We start from the raw sequence: 24,886 nt of genomic DNA, 5'->3' as shown, positions 1-24,886 counted from the left end.
AACGTTCCATTTCCCAATGGATGATCAAAAAGCAATGCTAATACTTATACTGCAGATCACCTGCTAACATTCTAAGAGTTTCCGTGTATCATGCCGATAGCTGAAGAGACGTGGATATTTGTGTCAGGTACAGTTTAGTAAAGTTAGGTATTGTTCTAGAACAGGATCGCCATACTCTCTGGACCGATGTTATAGATCAGGCGTGGCCATCTTCATTCTATACGAGGGCCAATATATGATGAGTGGTAACGTCACGGGCCGCACACTTTTAAACAGAACTTAAATAAAAATAAACTCTGCATTTTTTCAAGGCAATAGTCATATGTATTGAATTACTATATTTGTTAAATCACTTTACTACTGGAAGAACAATATAAAATACTTGAAACTGACTCTCTGAAAGGGATCACTGTAACCAGAGCAGAGCAAGTGACTTTCAATGATGCGTTACTCTGGAGTGCACAGAAATCTACCACTCCCACTACTACAACTCGCACAGAGAAGCAGTTGATTTTATAAATTGAGTAATCTTTTTAAAGCAATTTTGATTCCATGTTGAGAATATAAATTGTTTCCCTCATCAGAAATAATGAATATAACTAGTATATTAAACAGAAAATCTGCGGTGGAAACCAATAGATAAATTGATAATACATATAATTTAATATAGTTTTTATCCTGCCGCGGGCCGCAAAAAATCATTATGGGCCTGCTGTTGGCCACCTATGGTATAGATCATGGAGAGCGAAAGAACTATTTCATTAGGGTAAAGTCACCATCATGTTTTTTTATTATTATTATTTTTTTACAACTATTCCCGATCCCCTCCCTTTTAACACCGCGTTTTATGTTGTTGGAAGTGTTTGTAAATAGGAGCAAATAGCAGTGGCGGCAGGTGAAAATTTTAAGTAGGGGTGCTGCATATACCAAACAAAAAAAAACTTTTTTTCTTAATCAGTAACGAATTTATTAATAAATAAATTTACATATTAAAAATTGCTTTATTAAAAATGTTTTATCCTCACCACGAACAAACACCAATAATAAAAGTTTCGTATCAATGACAAGCACAAACGAATATCGGCGTTAGATCGCAGTGCATTTGTTTCGTGTAACGATAATTGAAAAAATATAATTCTTTTCATATTTTCAACAGTGACACTCGTCATAATTCAGCCTTGTATCTATAATAAATAAATAAGTATATGTTATTTTAACAAAATAAAATAAGATTTACAAAAAAAGAGTTCACCACGAACACGCGCCAATAATAAACGTTTCATATCTCACAGAAATAACGCGCACAAGGTTATGATACACTGCCCAAACGGCAGTGTATCCAATAACGTAACGTGCAATGACAAGTGCAAACGAATATCGGCGTTAGATCGCAGTGCATCTGTGCAACGATAATTGAAAAAATATAATTCTTTTGTGGTAACTAGTTAACATGAATGGCTGTATTCAGTCGGCAGTAATGTTCAGGTAGGTCACATTATTCCGTGATTTGTTGGTACCATACACAACGACAATGACGTCAAGAATATTGGTCTGGAATTTCAACGCCAAGTCCACTTCCTTGCTTTCTTGTGACCATGCATTACAGAATCCATGGCTTTACATTGCTCTCGCCATATATTTGTCCTTCTGTCCACATGAAATAACAGAAATCGGGTTTCTCCTCGCAACGTCCTCCAGTGTTCTACGATCCAGTGGTGATAATCCTTTCTTCGTTTGAACCATGATTTTGTTGGACAGGCGTGATCATCTCCTGTTATTTTTCAGCCGATATAATGCCCAAAGTGTTTTTTAGGATACAATTTTTGGTTGACCGCGCAATCATATTTTTCTAATTGTGTCACATATTCATGATGGACTTGATATGATCCTCGATTCTTCGTCTGGTTAAGTATCGCTTATCTGTTTCTCGTCACATGATTAATGTTGACTTTATATTTTCTAGATATATCCGATTAAATATATCGAAATATCCGAACTGCTGTGGACGGACCGAAAACATTTTTGAGATAATTTTCTGGTCCGTCTCTCTCTCTCTCTCTCTCTGTCAGATGAAATAATGCAAGTACCGTTTTCCGGGAATCAATCTACCACCAGCTTATCGCTTGGTGGTAGATTGATATGGAAAGCTTCTGGAAGGTACTGGAGACTGAAATTTTTTAAAAAAATCTCAGTCTCCAGTACCAGCCACATACGATTAGTGTTGTTATTATTGGTACATTCCATTTAGTACGGGAGGAATGAAATATGTGGTTAGCATTGTAATAATTTAATATGATTACGTCTGCTCTACTTCTCGCTTCATGTCTAAAATCATTCCTAGCCTTTGATGGTTAAGGATGAAGATTGCCGTTCACTAGTCTTCAAAAAGTTAGTTAGGAAAGAACTATTCGCCTACTATCTTTAAATATTTTTAAATTAAATAACTTAATATTTTATATAAATATAAATAAAATGGATTCAAAATAGAAGGAAATTAAAGAATGTAATTATTCGGAATCACTAATATAGTTTTGAAGAAAATTTTCTTTTATCTTTAAATAATTGTTTTATGAGTTTTTTATTTTATTTTCCTTCTGGTCCTACCTTCGCTTTTAGTGCTAAAATTAATTCTCTTCATGCAGAAGCAGATCATTTTTACTTTTTAGTTCTTTTTAAAATGGATGTACTATAACGGAAAGACTGAAGCTTCAGTCTTTCTGATACCTTCCTTCCTTCTGTTTGTATCCTGGTAAAATCTTTCACCGAACTTTTTATTCCTCATACCGTCATTGTGGTAATTACGTGTCATAAGATAATTCATGTCACAAGATAATTTTTCGATATTATCTTATGTTTACATACTTGAAATATATGCAAAATTATCATTTTGCGTACATTTCAAGTATGTCTTTGAAAGCAAATCTGCGCTGCTCTTAAATAATTTTGCTATTCCATTTTTGAAAACAGTACCTACTTTCCTTCGCAATTGTTCATGGTGCATTCAAATCACTCATCTGCATTTTTTTAAAGTTTTTTTTAATATATTTTTCACTCACGTGCTTTTGTTGTGATAACCATATTATGCAGCAGTCCTGCTTTTTGTATTTTACCTCTTCCTTCTGCTTCTATGTTTTCTTATCATATATTGACAGTTCTTTTTTTTTTTTGAAAAGACAACATTTTGAGGAGTTACAGTTCGAATAATTTAATTCGCTCTCTGTGAACTCTTGTCAGCGTGAACTCTCAGCTTCAAGCTAATAAGAGTAACTTCGATCGCTTCTTATACCGATATCACATTCCAAGTGACATTAAGCAATAATAATAAGCGACTCACTCTGATACGAACGGTTGAGTAGAATATTTCCATAAACTATAACAAAAAACTCCATGTTTTTCCTTCCATAATGTTTATGGAATGAAAAACATTTTCAATATGAAATGTCCTTTCTAGCCTAGTGATGAAATATTTCTTTTCTACACATTTTTTATTCGTGCAACACCGTTGGAACAGCAAAAGGGAAATACTTCATAAGAAGTACTTCATGTACGTAGTTGTTTAACACATATATACAGAACTTTATATGGTAGCCATGATTTATTTTTATCCTGAATTCTCAGTCAAAAGATCACTCCTATAAATGTTTTTGACAATTCTGTAATGTTTTGCACTCCCCTTCTCTTCTCTATAGCGAAATCAGAACACATAACAAAATGTGTCGGAAACTATTTACAGGCTTGTGGTGACTATGCGTAACAGAAAAATAAACAGAATAAAACAAAGACAATGCGTTCAGAGAAAAAATAGTTTCTTTAATTAATAAACTTGGGTGATTTCAAAATGATCAGACATCTGTTAATTATCTCTGTTTAAAGACTTAAGTAACGTTTTTGGTTCACAGTTCTATCTTGTATATCATGTTTTCACCCCCCCCACCCCCGAAACATATACACTCACGCCAGTGTAACGTGATGAAACACGATGGCTGAAAATATTTAGATCGGATGACGTGTTCTTTAATCAGCAAAGAGATTAACGAAACATAATTTTAAATCTAAACACAAAATGAAAATATGTATTGATTCATGCTTGTACGAGAAGAGGCTCTCTCTTCAATTTGAATGCTTGGAATATATTTTGAATTTAGAAGCTCTCCATATCAGAGTGCAGCAAAATAAACATTTTGAAAGTATTTACATGAATTTTCTCTAGAAGGACTGAAAAAAAAACCGTTCTTGAAAAATTGCTGAGCAGATTTGAGAGAATTATAAGTTCCTTCGGCGTAGAAAGGAACTTAGCTTCATTGGATTGTCATTAGTTGGTTTGCTGTTTCGATTACCAAGGCCAATAATAAGTTTACAAAACAGGTGGTATAAAATATGTCTGTAAATTGTAATGAATATATTTGTTTATTTGTTCTTTCTATTGGTGTGTGTATTTCCAGTCAGGTTGAGAAAACACGAGATTTCGGATGGAAAAAATCTCAAACCGACTCATGACTCCTAACTTACCTTTATATGAAAAGCTTAACTATAAAAAGTCTGTGAGCTAAACGCGTCGCTCGCAACTGACTAGATTCGAACCCTGATCTTTCAAATTAATGGAAATTGTGATTTTTTCCAAAAAAAAAAAAATGACTTCGAATTTCTATTTTCAGTCTGATTTAACATTCCCTTATTTCAAGTTGTAGCATCTTATGCTTCAAAATAAACAACAATCTATTTGACATGAGTACGGCGTTTTTTTTAAGAAACTCCCTCCCATGAAGTTGGAAACATTTATATAATGTTATTACGATATGTATCCACGCGGTTAGCCTAGTTGCTGTGCGCTTCGCAACCATATGATAGGGGAAGGTGTGTCCCAGGTTCGATTCCTGTCGAAGCTTCCTGAGCCATAGCAAAGTTAGCCGTTCTTGGGCGCGGCCAGTAGAGTTTTTTCCGGCAGTTTTCTGGCGTTTTTCATCAGGCAAACCGGCCCCTTGAACACAAACGGCTCTACAGCCATAAATACTTCAAGTGAGGGGGCTCAACTCTCCCCAATAGGGATTTGGGAGGAAACTCCATACGAATAAATAAAAATAAATTACTATAGGTCGGCTAAAGTTTTTTTTTTTTTATTATCATTTATTTTGTTTAATTTATTTTTACATAAAAATCCAGAAACTCTGCTCTAAAGATCAAACATGCTTTCTCAAGTCACTTCGAGCAAAGAAATTTATCCCACTGAAGACATTCACGAACATCTATGCCAGCAGCAACATTCGATCCTTAAGCCTGTTAATCTGAGAGTGGATACGTTAACCACTCTTCCAATCTAATCGTACCAGCTGAGTGTATTACAATCTTCAAATATTTCAGTTCTTGGTTGAGTATTATGTATTGTGTTTTTTTTTTTTTTTTGTTATTCTTCCAAACTTACATATACTTCATGAAACCCATATGAATGAATGTGTGATGAGTGTTTACAAATATTCGAAACCGGTCTAATCGTAATTAACTAATCGTAGTCTGATATGATCCGCAAATTCTGCAGACTAGCATTAAAAAAAGAAATACAAAACGATGGTTGTTATCTTAACTGGTTTGAACAACGCAAAACTTTCAAATTAGAGTGAACATAATATAGTCTAAAAATACTTCAATTTGAAACATATTTTATACAAAATGGAAAATAATAATAAAAATAAATGCGCTAATTTGCCGTGAACACACAGGTAAATATGTTCTCAATACCTGATTGAAATATTAGTATCAGATACATTATTTGAAACATTACGTTTGATAATTTATCGATTGGGTTAACTTGTTATGAGTAAGCTATTTTAGATAGTAAAGCTAATATCGAGACCAACTGAAACGCTATATTTTATGTATTGGTTTTCAGCTGAACAGAAAGGAAAGTGGCTTACTTTAGTAGGAGCAGGGGCTCGTAAGCAGAGACTCTAAATGGATCTTTCTACCCGGTTCTTGATAGAAAAGGTTCCTCCTCCTCTTTGTGATGTGCTGAAGAGCAATTGACATAGGAATAGGTGGAAGAAGTAGAGGAGAAATTTTAATATATTACACAAATAAAGGAGGATGAAAAATTTAGAAAATTAGAGGAATGAAAGTGGAGATAAAATAGCTTTTATTGATTCTTTTTAAAAATAAGTTTTTCTAAAAACGGAAAGGATTGCTTCTGTGTAAGCTCGCACCTTCAGCATTAAGAAGTGAGAGGAAAAAAGTTTAAATCTTTGATTATTTTCATATCCGTTTAATGTCACTTTCTGTGATAATCTGATTCGTATTAATGATGAAAACAAAGGAAATAGCATGCAGCCTAGCCTTACCCTTGATTTTAAATCAAACTGGCTTTATCTACCTTCACTTCGAATTGCCGTGAAACTTAAGAATACGATATACAAGTATATTGCTCTATTATTATTATTATTATTATTATTATTATTATTATTATTATTATTATTATTATTATTATTATTATTATTATTATTATTATATTTCGGAAAAGTTTTTTCCTTTTATTTTATCATAAATCTTTTTCAACTAAAAAATTTAAGCACAAATCTGTGTTGCATTCACATGATTTCGCGAAAGTTTCTTGTAAAATAAAAATCTGTTCCTCACAAGACTTATTTTTCTGAACCCCGCTTGTTCTTCTCCAAGATTCTCTTCAACATTTTTTCTTTGTTTCTTCTAAGCATGCTTGTATAATTTTTACATGAAGTACTCAGAATAGAAACCTTTTTAATTCTCAAATTCAGTTTAATATCAGTTTATTGTCACTTTCTATGAGAACGATAATCTAATCATTGGAAATTCGACCTCCTAGCCAAACTTTCTGAATTATTCAGTGCACTCACTGAAAATCTTTTATGCCTCCATATTTGAGCATTTCTTGTCGAATATCATCAACTTTAGCTACCTTTCATTACTTGAGATTTCGGATGACATTTTCAAATATTGAAATATACTCATGGATGCATTCCTCTTGAACATTCTCTACCACTCTTCTCTCAGTACTTCTTTCATTAACAATCTTTCAAAGGAACTACCCCCAGATATCAAGAATATATTTATCTTCAGTTTACATCAACATTATCATCTGTAATTCTGTTTCTAGTAATTTTTATTTATTTCTACGCATTTTCAATGACATTTCAATGGAATATTTTACCATCTCCATGGTATTGATTGTTTTTTTTCTTTTATCATCTTTTTTCTGAATTTTCTTCTCTCAGGATTTAAATAAGAAATCGAGAAGATTTCTTCCTTTTTTATCTTCCCAATCTCAAGCAATGAACTTTCCTTTCATATTTTGCATTTAGATTTCCAGATTTGGTTTCATTCTTGTTTTCAAATTCTTACATTTTCTTCACCAATCGCATTTATGTATTGGAGCCTACAATTCACCTGTAAAAGTTGCCTAATGTTGATTTCTTAGTACACTTTCGTACGTTTATGTCTTTTTATTACTTTTCAGTTATGGTATTAATTTTATCTTGTTCAAAACTAAAAGGAATTATTTTCTATTTAAATTCAGTGTATACGCTTTTACTTGAAACACTCTGAAAACATCACCACTATCAATAACATAGTCAATAAGACTTTCTTCTGGCATGTTTTCTTCATGCGAATTCATTCACATCTTCAGGTGTTAGTACTAACTAGTCCGTGTCCTGAACCGATTCCGTTATTATTAGTTTTGATATTTTCTCCCATTATTCTCAAAATGTTTACGTCAGGGATTTGTTTCCTGCTCTGCTTAGATATCCAACAAGAATCGGCTTTGCCTTTTTATTTTTTCTATGTCAAATGATACTTACTTTGCCAATGGTCTAACAGAATATTCGAGTTCCTGAAGGAAGTAGAATATTTTGTAGAAGAAGTAGAAGAATTTTTCTAGTTACTAAGGACATTTGTTCCAATTTTCCATTTTATAACTGGCCCGCATTATTTATCTAGCAATTTCCTGCCATTCAAGACCTTTGTCTTGGTATTTAGTGCTGAATAATATACTCCCTTTCACTGAACGCTGTTTCTCGAATATAACATCATATACTTGTTATTTAGAAATATTCACACCTGGTTTAGTGTTCGTTGTCGCAATAAAACGATTATGTCGAAACGGTATTTCTATTTCAGTCATTTCTTTTCATCGTGCAGCCTTTTAAATCTTAAATCTTTGTGTAATTTAATTTAATTTTTAAAATTGTCGAATAACTAAATCAAATAAATAACTAGTAATCAGATAACTAAATGACCTGTAATTAAATTAAGGAAATAATCTAAAAATTATTTAATTTAATTTCATTGAGTAAGTAATTTAATAATTTAAAATGAATCCAGGTTACCTTTATTTTTAATAGTCTCAGAAAAAGACTAAGAGTGAGTCCCAAAAGAAACGGGCCCAGAGGGCCACCTCCAATGTATTTGCTATGTTTGAGCAGAATCAAATTGCTGAATTTAAAGAGGTAAGAAAAATGCTTAAAATTTTACTAATTATGTAGAAATGATTACATTTTAAGAAAATACCTCCTGTTTTAGTGAAAAAATAGTACTTAAAGTACTCGATCTCCCATTAAAGCAGGGAATCTTTTAATATTTCAGTCTTCTATTATTCATGTGCTCTTCTAGCAATCAATTATTTCGGTCTTCGTTAAGATGAAAGTAACGTAGGCATATTTCCTACAGTTTCATTTCTTTTCTCGATTCTTTGTATTATGCCACGAAAATCGCTGATCGGCAACTACAAAGCACCAAAGAAACCAAAGAAGGCGTCGTCATTACAGTCTTGTATGCTAAAGGTGTTACAAGTGCAGAAATTCATCGAAGCACAGCGTACGACAAAGTGGATTTCTATGAAGTTTAAAAGAAGTTTCGTATCTTCAAAAACTAGTGGAATGAGTGTCAAAAAATGACTGTATTCGCGTTCATATGGATGAATGATGAGAACGATGAAATTAATATGCGCTTGCTCTTGACACTCAAGTGAAAATCAAGTGCCAATTAATAACTATTAGCTTATGTTATTATTAAAAACCATTTATATGTCAGCAACTAATAATTTCTGTAAAGTATGAGCAAGTTGGGTTTGCAAACAACTGAAGGACGAGCATTGACATAATCGGCTAGTCACCTGATGTGCTTGTCACACTGATGATGAAAGATGCATCCACAATGATAGGTAAAAAATAAAAAAAAATAAAATAAAGTTCAAAGTGGAAAACACAGCCTTCACCTTTTTAAGACAAAATAAATAAAAATAAGAAAATAAAATTACTCGCAACCTTTTTTTGGGGGGCATGGGATGAAATGATATCCATTCTTTTCTGAGATTTACAAGATCTACACTTGAACATTATCAGTAAATGAGTACGACTATAAACAGTGAAATCGTACCTGAGTAAACCCAGAGGACTAGTGTTATTAGGAATTGTGTTCCTGCATAAAAAAGCACATTTCCTCCATAAGATAAAAGTTCTTAATGTGAGCTCCACATGTCTGAGGTCGCAAAATCGATGGAAGAATATATCATATTAGGACTTCATATAAGGCAGCGGATCAGAAGATAAAGAACCTATTAATATTCTTCTTGAACAACTGCAGATAGGCCTTGCGAATATTTCGTAAGGAAGGCGCAGCTGTAGGCAAAAGAAGCAGATGAAATGAAAATGGAATATGAAAAAGGAGTCCAGTGAGTTTGCATCTGAACTAATGCAAACTCACTGGAATGATGTTATCTTATCGTTTTCTGACAGGCTTAACAGACATCTAAGGAATAATAAATGCCAGTTCATTTGAACAGCAATTATGAATATATCTTTAGAAAAGATCAGGTGGAAATTGATTATCTATGAGACAGTGCTTAGAGGGAGTCTCCAAGAGAAGGACTAATAAGAGAACTACCTTCTTATGAGAAGCGTAAAGAATTTTCTTGATGATGCCCATAAAAAGATGCTGCTCATTGTGAGAACACTGTTCTCACAATCGAAATGTGAGAACAGTGTTCTAAATCTAAATCTAAATTCTAACTCCTTCAGCTAACCCTGTAGGATTTCTACAGGATTATGTTTTGCAAAATATGTTTTGCAAGAAAAAAAGAAAGAAAGTAGGATTCTGTTTTAGTAGCGGTGGCTAGCTTCTGATCTCCATTGAAGAATGGCGTGATGGATTATGTTTAAGTCAATGATTACAACAGATCTTGACACTTTTGATGCTTGCACACAGCAAAGCGTGTCAAATCATTTGTGGACTGAAATAAACGCAAAGTACTGAGCGTTAGAGGTTAGTGAGAAGTCATTTATCTGTAGAAAAAATATATAAGGAAACAATACAAAAAATAGTAGGAAACAGTACCTAACCCTAAGGCAATTTTGCATTGCACAGGGGCCTGAAGAGAGGAATTCCTCCACCATGACATGTAGTAGACGACCACAATAAAAACTGGCTACCTAATTAACATGTTCATTGCCAAACACGCGATATCGCGCGGTGCGAGATCTCACCAAACGGCCGATCACGCGTTATCGCGTGGACGTCGCTAACTAAATAAAAAAAATTTAAAAATTTGGCCACCACACGAAATTCCAATTTTCAGCTTGGCAATGAAAGTGTTAAAGAAAGTAAACCAAATAACTGTAATTGTCGAGCAGGCTGTATGTGCTAGGATCGATCAAGGCACCATTGACCTTCCCCATACAATTCAGTTATAAAATTAACAGAGTATTACTTGGGTCATTCAAACAAGCAATGTTTTGTTTTTAATTAATTTAGTATTATTTGCTTGAAATGTCCGCACAAGGGACAAATAAGAAGGTGCATTGTGTCTTAAAAGAGAAAAAGAAAAAAATTGCATTTTATAGATAGTAATGCTCAAACAAAACAATAACAAACACAATATGCATTTATTACGTTTACACGTCTTTCCACATTAAACCTTGCATCAGTTTACAAAAGGTCAAACAAAGTGATTTTCTTTTGATCCTACTAGCATGGATTAATTGCTTTTAACGCCTGAAGTTGTTGCATTGCTCACATTTCTAAACACCTATTGACGCACTCCAGAATCAATAGAGAAAATAATAAAGAAAATAAATGAATCCGCAATATTATTGCATTAGTGGATTCATGCAAGCCTTACATTACCTGAACCAACATACAGCGTCGTCTTCAGTGGGGCAAAGGGTATGTACAATAGCACGTGGAAGTTTGGAATGCTGTTAATGGATGGTGAACGTCTTTTACTACAGTGAGTAACCCCGACTATGAAATTAGGAGGTTGCGGTGTGATGGTACGGTCCCATTTTTCTTGGTTTGGCCTCGGATCTCTGTTTGTAGCACCACGAACATTGAAGTCCGAAAGGCATTTGAACATTCCGAACAATGCAAAGATGCCTACTTTGGCGTTTCTACGGGACTGACCATTGTCTCTTTCAGCAAGACAATGGACCGTGTCCTGAGTGACATGAGCGTCACCACACTTTACTGGCCTCAGTCACTACACTTTACTAGAGGCCAGTAAAGTGTGGTGACGCTCTTCGAGAATAAAGTAAAGATCTTCGAGAGCAAAGTAAAGCCGTGATCTCAACCCTATTGAACATCTGTAGAATGAACTGGAGTGTCGGGTGAGGTCAAGGGATGTCCGCCTTACAATGGTCCAACATTCCCATTGATCGCTGTCGTACGCTTGTGGAAAGTATAATCCTGTAGTATTGTAGCAGTCATGGCAGCGAAAGGAGCTCCTACATCTTAGTAAGGCGGGCGCCATGGCTGGTTGTTCCTCACACTATGGTGTCCGTTGGCTTCTTTCCAAGCAGTGTATATTAGTATTATTATTATTATTAGTAGTAGTAGTAGTAGTAGTAGTAGTAGTAGTATCCACCTGTATTGTTTGATTTTTATTTCTATTTTTCAGGCATTCCAGCTTATCGATTCAAATAAGGACGGTTTCATCGATAAAAATGATTTGAGAGCAACATTTGACTCTTTAGGTAAGCAAAACTCCAAATATTTACGATCTGTTTAATGAACAATAAATAACTCTTTGTTTGATATTTTTAAACTGATATTAAATCTCTTTGAACTACGCTATCTAATCAGCTGATGTTTGGTTGAACGGCATGGTGTTTGTTTTATCAGTGTCGATTTTGTAATCTGTTAATTAGGTTATTACAGTTTTTAAGAACTACATTTTTTTACAGTAACTAAAAAGCTGAAAGTTGCATCGCATGGTGTAGTGGGTGTGCTTAAGTAGAGCATGAAATATTATAATTTTGAATCAGGCTTGAAGTATACGAAATGTCGAAACAGAAAGAGGAAAAATTTGTTGTATTATAAAGTATGCACACATTACTTAAAATATTAGCATACTCGAATGGTAGCGTAGGGAAAGGAACTTCTAGATTGCAATAAGCAAATTCATTTCTAATATAAAGTAAATAAAAGTAATTTTGACTTCTCTTGGAAAATAGGACTGATATACTTTACTTGCAAAAATATCGTATAATCCTACAAAAGAAATACTTGCATTTTTAAATATGCATACACAAATATAGAGCTAACAAAAAAAAATAGTGTGTATACACACACACTAGCGCGCGAGCGCGAAAACAAATTTTTGATGAACGGTTCCTATATTTCTGAAGTTATGTATCGTTTTGTGAAGTGTGTGTACTATTTTTTTCAGGTCGACTTGTTCCTGAGAACGACCTTGAGTCGATGATCTCAGAGGCACCAGGTCCCATCAATTTCACGATGTTCCTCACGATCTTCGGAGAAAGGATATCAGGTAGAACAACTTTTGTGCTTTTTAATGGCACTTTCATTTTCGTAACACAGCTTACTAAGATTAATGCATCAGCAGTGCGCTTTTTTTCTATTGCCAAATCTCCATCCACAAACGCCATCTCGATGGCCTCTAACATTGGGACCAGTAACGCCAGTAAGTTGGATTTGATGAGAACTTGGTTGACTTGGATGATATGATTCCTAAAAAAAGAAAAAAGAAGAGAAAACATGCAAATAAAATTCGAGCTCTATGAATATTTCATATCTAACTAATGGGAATGAGAATACCTACAATTATCTTCAGAAAATGCTAAATTGTTGTACAAAATATCCCCAACAGACTTGACTCATCCGTTCCGTCAATTCCAATATGTCATTTTATATTAAGGTAGGTAACAGAAGCAAAAACATTCTAGGATATACTAGTGGGTCCATGACCTCTTCATTCAATGGCAGTAAAGAATTTAGTGTTGTACTGAAGTATACCAAATTCCATAATCTATTTACCATAACCATAAGAAAGTATGTTAATTTAAAAAATGGGCATGATTATTATAGTTATTTTAAATAATCCAGTAAAAGAAAATTATTATTATTATTATTATTATCATTATTGCTATTTATTATTATCATTATTATCATCATTAATCAACATTATTATCATTATCAATTTGCTAATTTTATTTATTTTTGGTTCCAAAAACGGGAAGCAAATGTATACTTCATTTTTACCAATACAAAATTATTTTACTTATAAATTTTAATACAGTCATTATTTTTATGATTTCATTAATATTTAATTGAATAATTAAGTAACTTGACAATGTCTGTAGAATCACTAAGGGGATTTCCTGGAATCACTGATAACACCCAGTTTAAGTTTGTGGAGCCTATTGCAGAAAAGTATAAATGCTCTCAATGCAAAGGGATTATTGCTCTTTTATTTAGGGCTTCATGTGAACATAGTTTTTGTTCTGCCTGTATTGATACCCTAAAGGAAAGTGACAAATATCCATTTGATAAGTCAGCAATACTTTGGAATAAGTTGAAACCTGATAAATCATGTCTAGAAGCTGTTTTAGCCATTCAGTTCATTGTCCAAATGAAAAGTTAGGATGCTCAAAAGAAATTATGCTTTGTGACATACCAAATCATGAAAGGTTCTGTCCAAGGAAGATAGTTTTGTGTCCTTATTGCAGTGAAGCAAATATTATAAAAAGTGAGGTTAAACAACATTTAGAAGTGGAATGCTCATCTAGACCACATCAGTGTATTTTCTCTTTCTTGAAATGTGACTTTTCTGCACCAAAACAAGTTCTAGAAAATCATGAAAATTCACTTAGTTCACATGGCAAAATTATGATCGATTTTCTTCAGGAGCAGGATGCTGAGCTTAAAGAACTGGAGAAGGCAAAAGACCAAGCTGTAGAAACAATCAGTGATATTTTATGCCAACAGAAAGAAACATTAATGCATATTGAAAGAGTTAAAAATGATTTTCAGGACTATCAGTCAGAGAGTAACCAGCTCCTAAACATTTCAAATACCATCCAACAATCTCAGAACGAGATAATGAAGAAAGTAGAAAGTGTGAGTGCTGAAATTGTAAAACTAAAAACAGACAATGAATTACTGAAGAATCAATTCCATTCAGTTGAATCTGCAAACACAACTTTGATAGATGAAAATACAAAACTAAAATATTGTTCAGGAATTGGAATCAAGTGTAAAAGATGAAGTACTGAGGACACAAAGTGAAATGGAATGTCTAAAAAGAGAGTCTCTGAATGTTTTGAAATCTTATGAAAAAAAAGAATGGGAACAACAAGCTGTTATTTGTCACACTAATCAGTTTGTTTGGAAAATGCAACATGTTAGCCAGTTATTAGAAGACTATGCTGTAGATGATATATCTTATAGAGAAAGTCCATCTTTTTTACATAGGACCATTTGGATATCATATGAAGCTTAAAGTAGAAACAAATAATATAAAGAAGGCTTTGAAAGTTAAATTTTGTATTTTGAAAGGAGATAATGACAGTACTCTGAGGTGGCCATTTAAGAAACTAGTTCATCTGGCTATCCTTGACCAATCTCAGGGAACTGAATTAGAACATATAGTTGATCCAAACACTGAAAATGAGTCATACTTTCAACAACCTTTGGATATTCGCAATGAGTATTGTGACAAATGCCTTCAAATATGTGAAATTGGAAACAGCAGTCCCTATCTATATAATGATAGTATATTTATAAATTAAAATAAAATTTATAAAATTAATTAATTCCAAACACCAATTATTATCCCAACACCAATCTGAACACTGGACTCCATACTGTAAAAACCTTTTATACTAAGCTAGGAAGACAAAAACAGATAAAAACTACAAGTTCCTGTGGACTAAGGATTTACAGATATTTATGAGAAAGAATGAAAACACTCGAGTTTATATAATTGCAAGGGATTCCAACCTACACAGCCTACTAATATAAAACACTAACTCTTCACATCCTTAAGAACAAGATTAGAAATCACTTAAAAACTATATAATATAGATATCAAATATAGGAGAACACATCCAGTCAGACAATATAAACTTCAAGGTATTTGACTCTTAAAAGAAATGGTCAGATAACATTTCCACCAATACTGATTTCACTATCGTACACACAAAGATAAGAAGTATAAACAAATACTGGCTTACATTAATAACACTGCTCAACTACAGCATGACAAACATAGATGCTCTAATACTGACCGAAGTTGCAATACACGACACAGAAATCAACACATACATCGTTAATAATTACCAAACCTACAACTTATGTAGACCAAACAAAAGAGGAGATGGTGTCGTGGCATTTATCAAAGAAAAATACAATGTGACTGAAAAACAAACTCATTTCGAATGTGCAGAAACAATTTTGGAAATCACAAATAGCTACAAACGTAGTATCAAATACACAATAAACATAATATACAGCCCCACAGATAATAATCCACTCAGCTTTCTTCATGAGTTAGAAGCATGGCTAGGCGGCATCGAACCCAGTACAACACATAGGCTAATACTAATAAAAGACATTAATATAAATACTCTTGACCACACTTCTTCAACCACTAACATACCTTGATATATGAAGTCAGTACAACATAAACCCCTACCATTAAATTCCCAACAAGAGACGAAATACTCAACATTTCACTAACACAATCAGGCATTGATCACATCAACATACGGGCTCCCATCCAAACATATACATCATCAGTAATTAACGTCAAAATTGTCGATCACTACTTTGTCTCAACTTCGTTTTATTACGTTACCTAACCCCCCCCCCTCCAACCAGCACAAAAGTCGACAAACCTTGATCCTATTAAAGGGCTTTGCCGATAACCATGTAAAAAATACAGACTGGAATTGCCTACTTAAAATAAATGATCCTGTAACATTATATGAGAATTTTCAACTAAAGTTCATAGAAATATACAAAAAAGCAACAAAAGCCTACACAAGCAACGCGAGAAACAGGAAACAATCCATGGATAAATGACGACGTACTAAATAGTATTATTGTAAAAGAAAATCTAAGGAAAAAACTAAAAAAAAGTCACCCAGCAACACACATTTACAAACCTTATACAAAAACACAATAAATCAACTAACAACAAAAATTCGTAAAGCAAAAAGACACTACTACTTTCAAAAATTCATCGAATATAACGACAACATGAAGCAAACATGGGCTACACTCAAAAAAAAAAAATTCATCACAAGATTTTATTGCAAAAAGCTTCGGTCAGGATACAAATCAAGAGGAACTAGCAGACTCATTCAACTATGCCTTCAGAAACAATATCACACAACACAAAAAAGACAATCTACCAACGATCAACAAAACACTACCGACACAAAGTCAACAACAAACTATGTATTTTCCACTCGTAACAAAACAGGAACTGAAAGAAGCACTCTTACAACTAAACCCAAAGACCACTCCAGGAATAGAGAAAATAAGCCTCGCAGACCTTATGGCACACTTTAACACACCCTACACTCTTCAAGCCCTTCAATCCCTACACCCTTCAAATAAATCGAATACTTTTGAGATACTGGCATTATTCCACAACAACTAAAAACTGCAATAATTACGTCAATTTACAAACAAAGTAAAAGAAATGATACTCAGAACTACAGATCAATAGCTACCCTACCAGCCATTTCAAAAATTCTAGAAAATATAACACACACCAGACTACACAGAACTATTTACAGAAGTACAACATTATCTAACAAAACCAATACGGCTTTCAGAAAACAAAAAGCACCATCACTTTATTAGAAGACATCGCCGAAGCAATAAACAAATCTCTAGACAAAAACAAGTACGCCGTCCTTATACTGCTTGACTTAACCAAAGCATTTTATACACTTCAACACGACATACTACTCACCAAACCATACTCAATTGGTATAAGAGCAACACTGCATACATGGTTCAAGAACTACCTCTCAAACAGAACACAAGTAACAAAAATAGGTACATGTCACATACAAATAAAACACGGTATTCCTCAAGGTGCCATATTATCACCCACTCTATTCAACATATACATTAACGATGTTCTTAACATGGCCATAAGAAGTCAAATATTTCAGTATGCAGATGACACCGCCCTACTAGCAATCCACACAGACATCAACACGGCTCTCTACAAAGCACAACAAGACCTCAATGAAATCACAACATACTTCTACCAAAAGGCAATTGTAATCAACGGCACCAAAACACAGATGTTAATAATACACGACCCGAGAATCACGCGCCCCACATCACTATCGATACACTGTCACACATACCGCTGCATTAAAAACAAAAAAAAATGCCGATGTCCCAAAATCAAACCTGTAACACATGCAGAATACTTTGGTCTCTACATAGATTACCACCTTAAATCGACAAAACATATAGAATACCTACATACCAAACTCCGTATCATCGCAAAAAAACTCTTCCAAGTTAAAGACATTATTCCATCCAACATAAAAAAAAAATCCTATATCACGGTATCTGCTAATCCCTACTCAGATACGGAACAACAGTCTATGCAAACACATCAAACAGCCACCTAACAAAATTAGAAATATTACATAGGAAAATTCTGTCAACTGTGATTTTGACACCTTATACGCAACAACCAATATCCGACCAGCACATGGCGGCACACAGAATCCTGAGCAATAAAAACCCGAAACACTACATCACATTAATAAGGAATTGCTTCAACATCACCTATCTAAACAACAGAGACACATATAGTATAACACGACCTACAACAATCCCTACACCCTTCAACAACTCATACGGTTCATTTGTGAGATCACATCAGATACCCACGCAACTCAACAACCAAGAAATTTAAAACACAGATAACTACAGAACATTAAAACACGAACTCTGGAAAATATACCAACAAAGTTAATATACCATTAACGCTAATATACACATCACAGATCACCAGCAATCCCATACATAAACAGTAACAACAACATAAATAGTGATGATTACTAATTTAATAAGCCGAAAGGCTATTTTACCGGTGAATATGTTAATAGAAAGGGGGTTGGTAAATCCCTTTATGTTTTTATAGCCGGGTATAAAAATCGGCGAGCCCAAGTGATCATTTACACTTGGGTTCGCCGATAGTTTTTTCGGCATGAAACTCGATGGATTTCGATCCGAGTTTCGTACCCGGCTATAAAAACATAAAGGGATTTTCCATCCCCCTTTCTATTAACATATTCGCCGGTAAAATAGCCTTTCGGCTTATTAAATTAGTAATTAACAATAAATATAGGAGTACACCACTTCGGTAATTCGACAGTAGAGGTATGTAAGTTCGTGTTCACTTAAAACTTTGATATTCCAGGTCTACCTACTCACTGATGAGACCTCATAAAAGGTTGAAACCGGTCTGGGTAGTGACCTCTTCTCATAATGTAAAACAATATATAAAACAATATATATACATCTCTTAGGAGCTGGGTTTTACATTATTAGAGAATATTAAAGTTAGTGACGGAGCTTGCTCCACCTTTTCATGGAGTTGGCCTGGTGTTGTACTACCCAAGTGATCATTTACACTTGGGCTCGCCGATAGTTTTTTCGGCATGAAACTCGATGGATTTCGATCCGAGTTTCGTACCTAGCTATAAAAACATAAAGGGATTTACCATCCCCTTTCTATAAATAGTGATGACTAATCCCACTCTCTTCACAAAAGCTAACCCAAGCTTCGAAGTAAGTTGGATTAATTTTCCTCACTCATCCACACGTAATCCTCATAATCAAAGACTGCAGATTATATAAGAAAACAGTCACTAAGGTATATAACAATAATGAAGATACTGATATTAAAAAAAAGTTGTGTATATGTAAATTGGCAGTATAATAATAAGCTATGATATTCATATTGAAAAAAAAATTATTTACATTTATATTTAAAAAAAGCACTGTACTCTACATTTTGTACTGAACAGAAAATGTAATAGTATACTTTATTGTATATATGTAAATACTCTGTATGATGATAAATAAAATGTTACTACAGTTTAAAAAAATTATTATTATTATTATTATTTCAAATTCCAGGCTTTCAACAATATGGATCCTGCCGCCTAACAAAAAGAGGGAGTGAAATATTAATATTTACCGAACATAAATTAACAGCAAAAGAAACTGTTTATCAGTTTAAGTATGCTGAAACCCTATGGAATCAAAATCATTAATACCACCAATTGACAGCACCGCTTAATACTAAATGCTATTACAGGCCATCAAACTTAAACGAGATAAAATTCCTGCACGAACTCAATTGCTGGCTTTCACGGCAAGAATTATGCTCAACCGAATACCTAATGATAACACTGGCCGACAAAAAAAAAAAATTTTTCCTCCTGATTATGATCTGACACTTGTTTTTTACTAATTTGGGTGCGCTGATTTTCAAATATCAAACCCATTTTTCTCTATCACGTCAAGTGTTTCCTCTATGGCATTTTCTTTTTGCTAATTTGTAAGTTTTTGATAGTTTTAAGGAGGCAGTACTATTTAGAGGATCAAAAAAATCGATTTTTTAATACTATTTTCTGAAAGTATGTACTTTTAAAAATCTGTTCCTAACTTTTTATCAAGAAATTCGAAAAATTCCCGAAGATATAGCCTATTATTCAAAGCGGTGCGCAGATCAAAATCGGAGCGCTCACCGCTCTCACTTGTTAGTAAACGAATAAATGCGTAAGAACCTGCAACGGTACGTACTGGCGCTTTGAATGTGAGAGAGGCCGATAATCGACCTAATACATTTAGGTGATGAAAAGTAGGCGATGACAATTGCCTAAAACAAATGAATGCTATATGCGTTAGCGGACAAAGAACGATCTAAATTAGTCAATCGTTAATCGATCGTGAAAGTATGATGAGCGCTTATAACGTTTAAATAAAGTCTCTGTTTTTTTTTTTTTTTTGTCTTGTTAATTGCATGTTAGTCGGCAGTGAAGAAAATACATCATGTCTGCTACACGAAATTGTGTCAATAGTGTAGATTCCTTCTGCTACATTTGTGGCAGCTTTACTGTTCCCAGTCAAAGGTCACTGATTTCGTTAAGAAAGTGTACTTTGCATACTTTGACGTAAAAATTGCAGATCAGGACAAGTCATGGGCTCCAAATAAAGTGTGTAAGTCATGTGTAGAAAATTTACGACAGTGGAGCAAGGGAAAACGCCAAAAATCAGCTTTTGGCATTCCAATGATTTGGCGTGAACCGAAAAATCACGTAAATGATTGATATTTTTGTTTAGTTCAGACTTCTGGTTATAATAAGAAGAATAAGAAAAAAATTGTGTATCCAAATCTCGACTCAGCAATTCGGCTCATTCCAATGAAATAGCCGTGCCAATTTATAAAGGACTTCCTTTACTTGAGAACGAGCATGATCGGGATATGCCAGATGTTCTTGAGGAGCAAAACCCGGATGTTGATTTAGACAATGAAAATTTAATTTCTAGTTCTGGACCGCAACGTTTTACTCAAGCTGAATTGAATGACTAAGAGATTTGGGCCTATCAAAGGAATCATCGGAACTGTTAGCTTCAAGATTAAATGAAAAAAACTTACTGGAGCAAGATACGAAAATAACTTTTTATCGTAGCAGGGAAATTAATCATGTACAATATTTTAAACACGAGTGTGGGTTTATTTACTGTAACAATGTGTCAGGTTTACTAACTGAAATGAGTGTTGTACAATATCATCCAAATGAGTGGCGTTTATTTATCGACAGTTCAAGCAGAAGTCTCAAGTGTGTCTTACTACACAATGGGAATGTATATGGCTCAATTCCTATTGGCTATTCAGTCCACTTAAAGGAAACATATCAGGACATTAAAAAGGATCTGAAGTTATTAAAATATACAGACCATAACTGGATCATCTGTGTGGATCTTAAAATGGTGAACTTTTTACTTGGCTTTCAAAGAGGATATACAAAGTTTCCGTGTTTTCTATGCTTCTGGGATAGTCGAGCTAGAAACCAACACTGGAGTCAGAAACATTGGCCTCTTAGAATATCCTTAAATGTTGGAGAACAGAATGTTATAAATCAACCTTTAATCAACAGAGAAAAAATCATTTTTCCACCTCTACACATCAAACTAGGTTTTATGAAGCAGTATGTTAAAGCTTTAGATTTACAAGGTGACTGTTTCCAATACATATGTGAAAAATTTCCACGACTTAACTATGAAAAAATTAAAGCCGGTGTATTCGATGGACCGCAAATTAGAACTTTAATGAGAGACCCAAATTTCATCAATTCTATGAACGAAATTGAGAAAGAGGCCTGGACTTCATTCACGATGGTTGCGAATAATTTTCTTGGAAACAAAAAAGCGTGCAATTACAAAGATCTAGTGGAAACAATGCCTTGAAAATTTCCAGTGCCTAGGTTGCAACATGAGCATAAAGCTTCATTTCCTATACAGTCATCGTGACAGATTTCCCGAGAATTTAGGTGCTGTAGGCGATGAACAAGGCGAAAGATTTCATCAAGACTTAAAAACTATGGAAGATCGGTACCAAGGAAGATGGGATTCTCACACGATGGCCGACTACTGTTGGAGTATTCAAAGGGATTGCCAAAACAGAACACACAGCAGAAATTGCTACAAACAAAAATTTATTCCCTGAAACTCATGTGTAAGTAAAATTGTTATTTTTTTTATAAATATTCTTGTAATTTTAATGAATATTGTTAAGTAGTTATGTATCTAATTATCGGCCTCTCTCGCATTCAAAGCGCCAGTACCGTTGCAGGTTTCTACGCATTTATTCGTTTACTAACAAGCGAGAGCGGTGAGCGCTCCGATTCTGATCTGCGCACCGCTTTGAATAATAAGCTATATCTTCGGGAATTTTTCGAATTTCTTGATAAAAAGTTAGGAACAGATTTTTAAAAATACATACTTTCAGAAAATAATATTAAATAATCGATTCTTTTGATCCTCTAAATAGTACTGCCTCCTTAAAACTATCAAAAACTTACAAATTAGCAAAAAGAAAATGCCATAGAGGAAAAACCTGACGTGATAGAGAAAAATGGGTTTGATATTTGAAATCAGCGCACCCAAATTAGTAAAAAACAAGTCTCATATAAAAGTCAGCAAAAACTGTCGGTGATATAAACATAATTATTGCAAACGAAAACCATAACAACACTGTACAATACCTAGATACGCTATCCAAGTATAACCTAATACCATCCATAACATCATGTATTAGAGAAGAATAGTCGGCAATACTGTCACTGCTTCCTGGCTAGATCATAAATATTCGAGCAGCACCAAATAGTTACACTGCAGCAGTCATAAAGTGCAAAGTAGCAGACTATTACTTCACCTGCACACTATAACAATATTCATGAAATGCTCCACATATGAAAAGCAACACAAAATAATAATAGATGAAGAAATGGTCAACCAGGAAATACGAAAAATCGACTGGGAACACATGGCATCATCACATTCAACAGATACCTTATACAACAACATTAAGCTCACAATCGAGGAAATATATAAGAAAGCTGCAAAGAAAGTCAGAATTCGTTCAAAAGTAAGCCGAAATCCTTGGATAATTCAAAACATAAGTTTGATATACAGAGAAATGACATTCTATGAAAACAAATAAAATGATACCCAAATAATGCAGCTTTAAAAACTGAATATAAGACAACAAGGAATCGCCTTACAACGCAAATAAGAAAAATGCAAAAAGAAACTACTACAGAGACAAATTAACCTCTGCACAAAACAACATGAAACAAACCTGGTATCTGATCAACGAGATGCTGGATTGTACTCCCAATAACACGGCCTCTGAAACCATGAAACACAGCTTCGTGAAAGGCGCTAAATCTCTCCAACAACTAGCAAATGACTTGAACGTGTCCTCCGCAGACTCCATCCAAGAACTACAGAGAAATATCCCTCTCCCTCCAATCACTAAACGTGATCACCCACTTGGACCACAATCAAAACAGACATCATGGTTCCCAACCACAAAAGAAGCAGAGCTTCTCTCTATAATACATGAAATCAAACCAAACAAAGGCCCAGGATTTGATGGAATAAGACCTAAGGATATCAAGCAAACTAGTTTAGGCCCTATCTTACTAAAATTAATAAATTAAATATTTAAAACTGGACAAATATATACCAAGTATAAAAACTGCCATAATCACACCAATACACAAACATGGAAAAAGAAATTTACAGACCCATAGAAACACTACCGATTATCAATCAAATCATGGAGCGGATCGTAAGAATGAAACTTGCAACGTGTACAGAGAACTTTCATATTATCCACAAAACACAATATGGTTTTCAGAAAAATAAGGTAACGACATCTCTCTTGGAAGACCTTAAGGACGAAATGAATACTGCCTTATTAGAAACGTTAAGACATGTTGGAATAGATGGGCCTCTTCACAGGTGGTTTAGAAACTACACTCAAAATAGAAAACAGATCACACGTATCAGGCCAAACCGCAATAGAGAACTACCAGTAACACGTGGAGTGCCACAGAGAGATTCTCTCTCTCTCTCTCCCCAACTCTATTCAACATTTATATGCACGATAGTAACCAGTTACATCTCAAAGGCAAGATCTTCCAATACGCAGACTATACAGCTATAATATCCATTCATAATAATGCAAGCATAACACAAACAAATATGCAGCATAACATAAATCTGCTCATTGACTGACTACCAAAACCTCCATACACCTAAACTCCAACAATACAAAATTAATGATATTCAGAAATCGACTGACTCAACCAGTTGATAATATATATATATATTATATTTTATATATATATATATACAGGGTGTTCGGGATAAATTTGACATATTTATAATTAATTATATTTTTCCGTAAGTTACATGTATTAACACACACTTCTCTTCATTTAAAAGTTTGGACCCTTCTTCATTCATATACAAGATGTCAGAAAGGATGGATAGCTGGAACCCACCTGAATCATGGAAGAGAATAACTTGTATCATGATGATTCGTGCCCGCCATCAAAATAAGGATATTACGACTGCTGCCCAATGCTCCCTGAATACAGTAAAAACAATCAGGCATGAACTAGAGACTTGCAATGGTGACTACGAGGATGTAGCAAGAAGAAAGATCCCTAGCAGACGATCTGATTGCGTTCGTACAGCAGAATTCCTCGCAAATCTGCAGGAACAGGTGTTGAAGAACCCTGGCATTGGAATTCGGGCTTTGTTCGTGGAGTTGCTAACTGTAGTCAAGCCCTGGATAACAAGGGTAGCCAATGGTAGGCCGTATGTATGGCAGCAGGATTCGGCCCCTTGCCACACCTCTGGGAAAAGTCAAAAATGGTTGTCTGAAAATTTCTACGACTTCACCAGTCCAAATGTTTGGCCTCCAAACTCCCCAGACCTTAACCCCATGGATTATTTTGTATGGGGCGCAGTTGAAAAAGACACCAATCGCACTTCCAGTAAT

The 24,886-nt window shown here is 34.3% G+C and overlaps 2 protein-coding genes across 2 annotated transcripts in view; both read left to right on the top strand.

Annotated features, from left to right (window-relative positions):
* Positions 1–24,886, top strand: part of LOC150107114 (myosin regulatory light polypeptide 9-like) — a 42,748-nt gene that overhangs the window by 8,435 nt on the left and 9,427 nt on the right. Inside the window, exons 2-4 of the mRNA XM_090391006.1 lie at positions 8,367–8,471; positions 11,915–11,990; positions 12,686–12,787. Coding sequence (XP_090247132.1) covers positions 8,436–8,471; positions 11,915–11,990; positions 12,686–12,787 — 214 coding nt within the window. The 5' untranslated portion in view covers positions 8,367–8,435. The remainder of the gene's footprint in view (positions 1–8,366; positions 8,472–11,914; positions 11,991–12,685; positions 12,788–24,886) is intronic.
* Positions 13,610–15,047, top strand: LOC150107115 (uncharacterized). Its single transcript, XM_090390985.1, has 4 exons — positions 13,610–13,895; positions 14,027–14,376; positions 14,498–14,686; positions 14,781–15,047. Exons 1-4 carry the CDS (start codon positions 13,610–13,612, stop codon positions 15,045–15,047), a joined length of 1,092 nt encoding a protein of 363 aa, XP_090247111.1.

Source organism: Typopeltis vanoorti, chromosome 4 (genome assembly GCF_054136105.1).
Source record: "Typopeltis vanoorti isolate ZY-2024b chromosome 4, IOZ_Tvanoo_1.0, whole genome shotgun sequence".
Taxonomy (NCBI): domain Eukaryota; kingdom Metazoa; phylum Arthropoda; class Arachnida; order Uropygi; family Thelyphonidae; genus Typopeltis; species Typopeltis vanoorti.
Note: the sequence above shows the minus strand (reverse complement) of the source record. Positions and strands in the feature narration are given on the sequence as shown.

Bases quoted from the DNA above. Each gene is read 5' to 3' on its own strand.
- LOC150107115 (XM_090390985.1), top strand. From the start codon at position 13,610: ATGTCTGTAGAATCACTAAGGGGATTTCCTGGAATCACTGATAACACC. The intron at 13,896-14,026 runs GTTAGGATGCTC...AACAACATTTAG, and splicing joins GTTCATTGTCCAAATGAAAA to AAGTGGAATGCTCATCTAGA. The intron at 14,377-14,497 runs GTGAGTGCTGAA...AATATTGTTCAG, and splicing joins TAATGAAGAAAGTAGAAAGT to GAATTGGAATCAAGTGTAAA.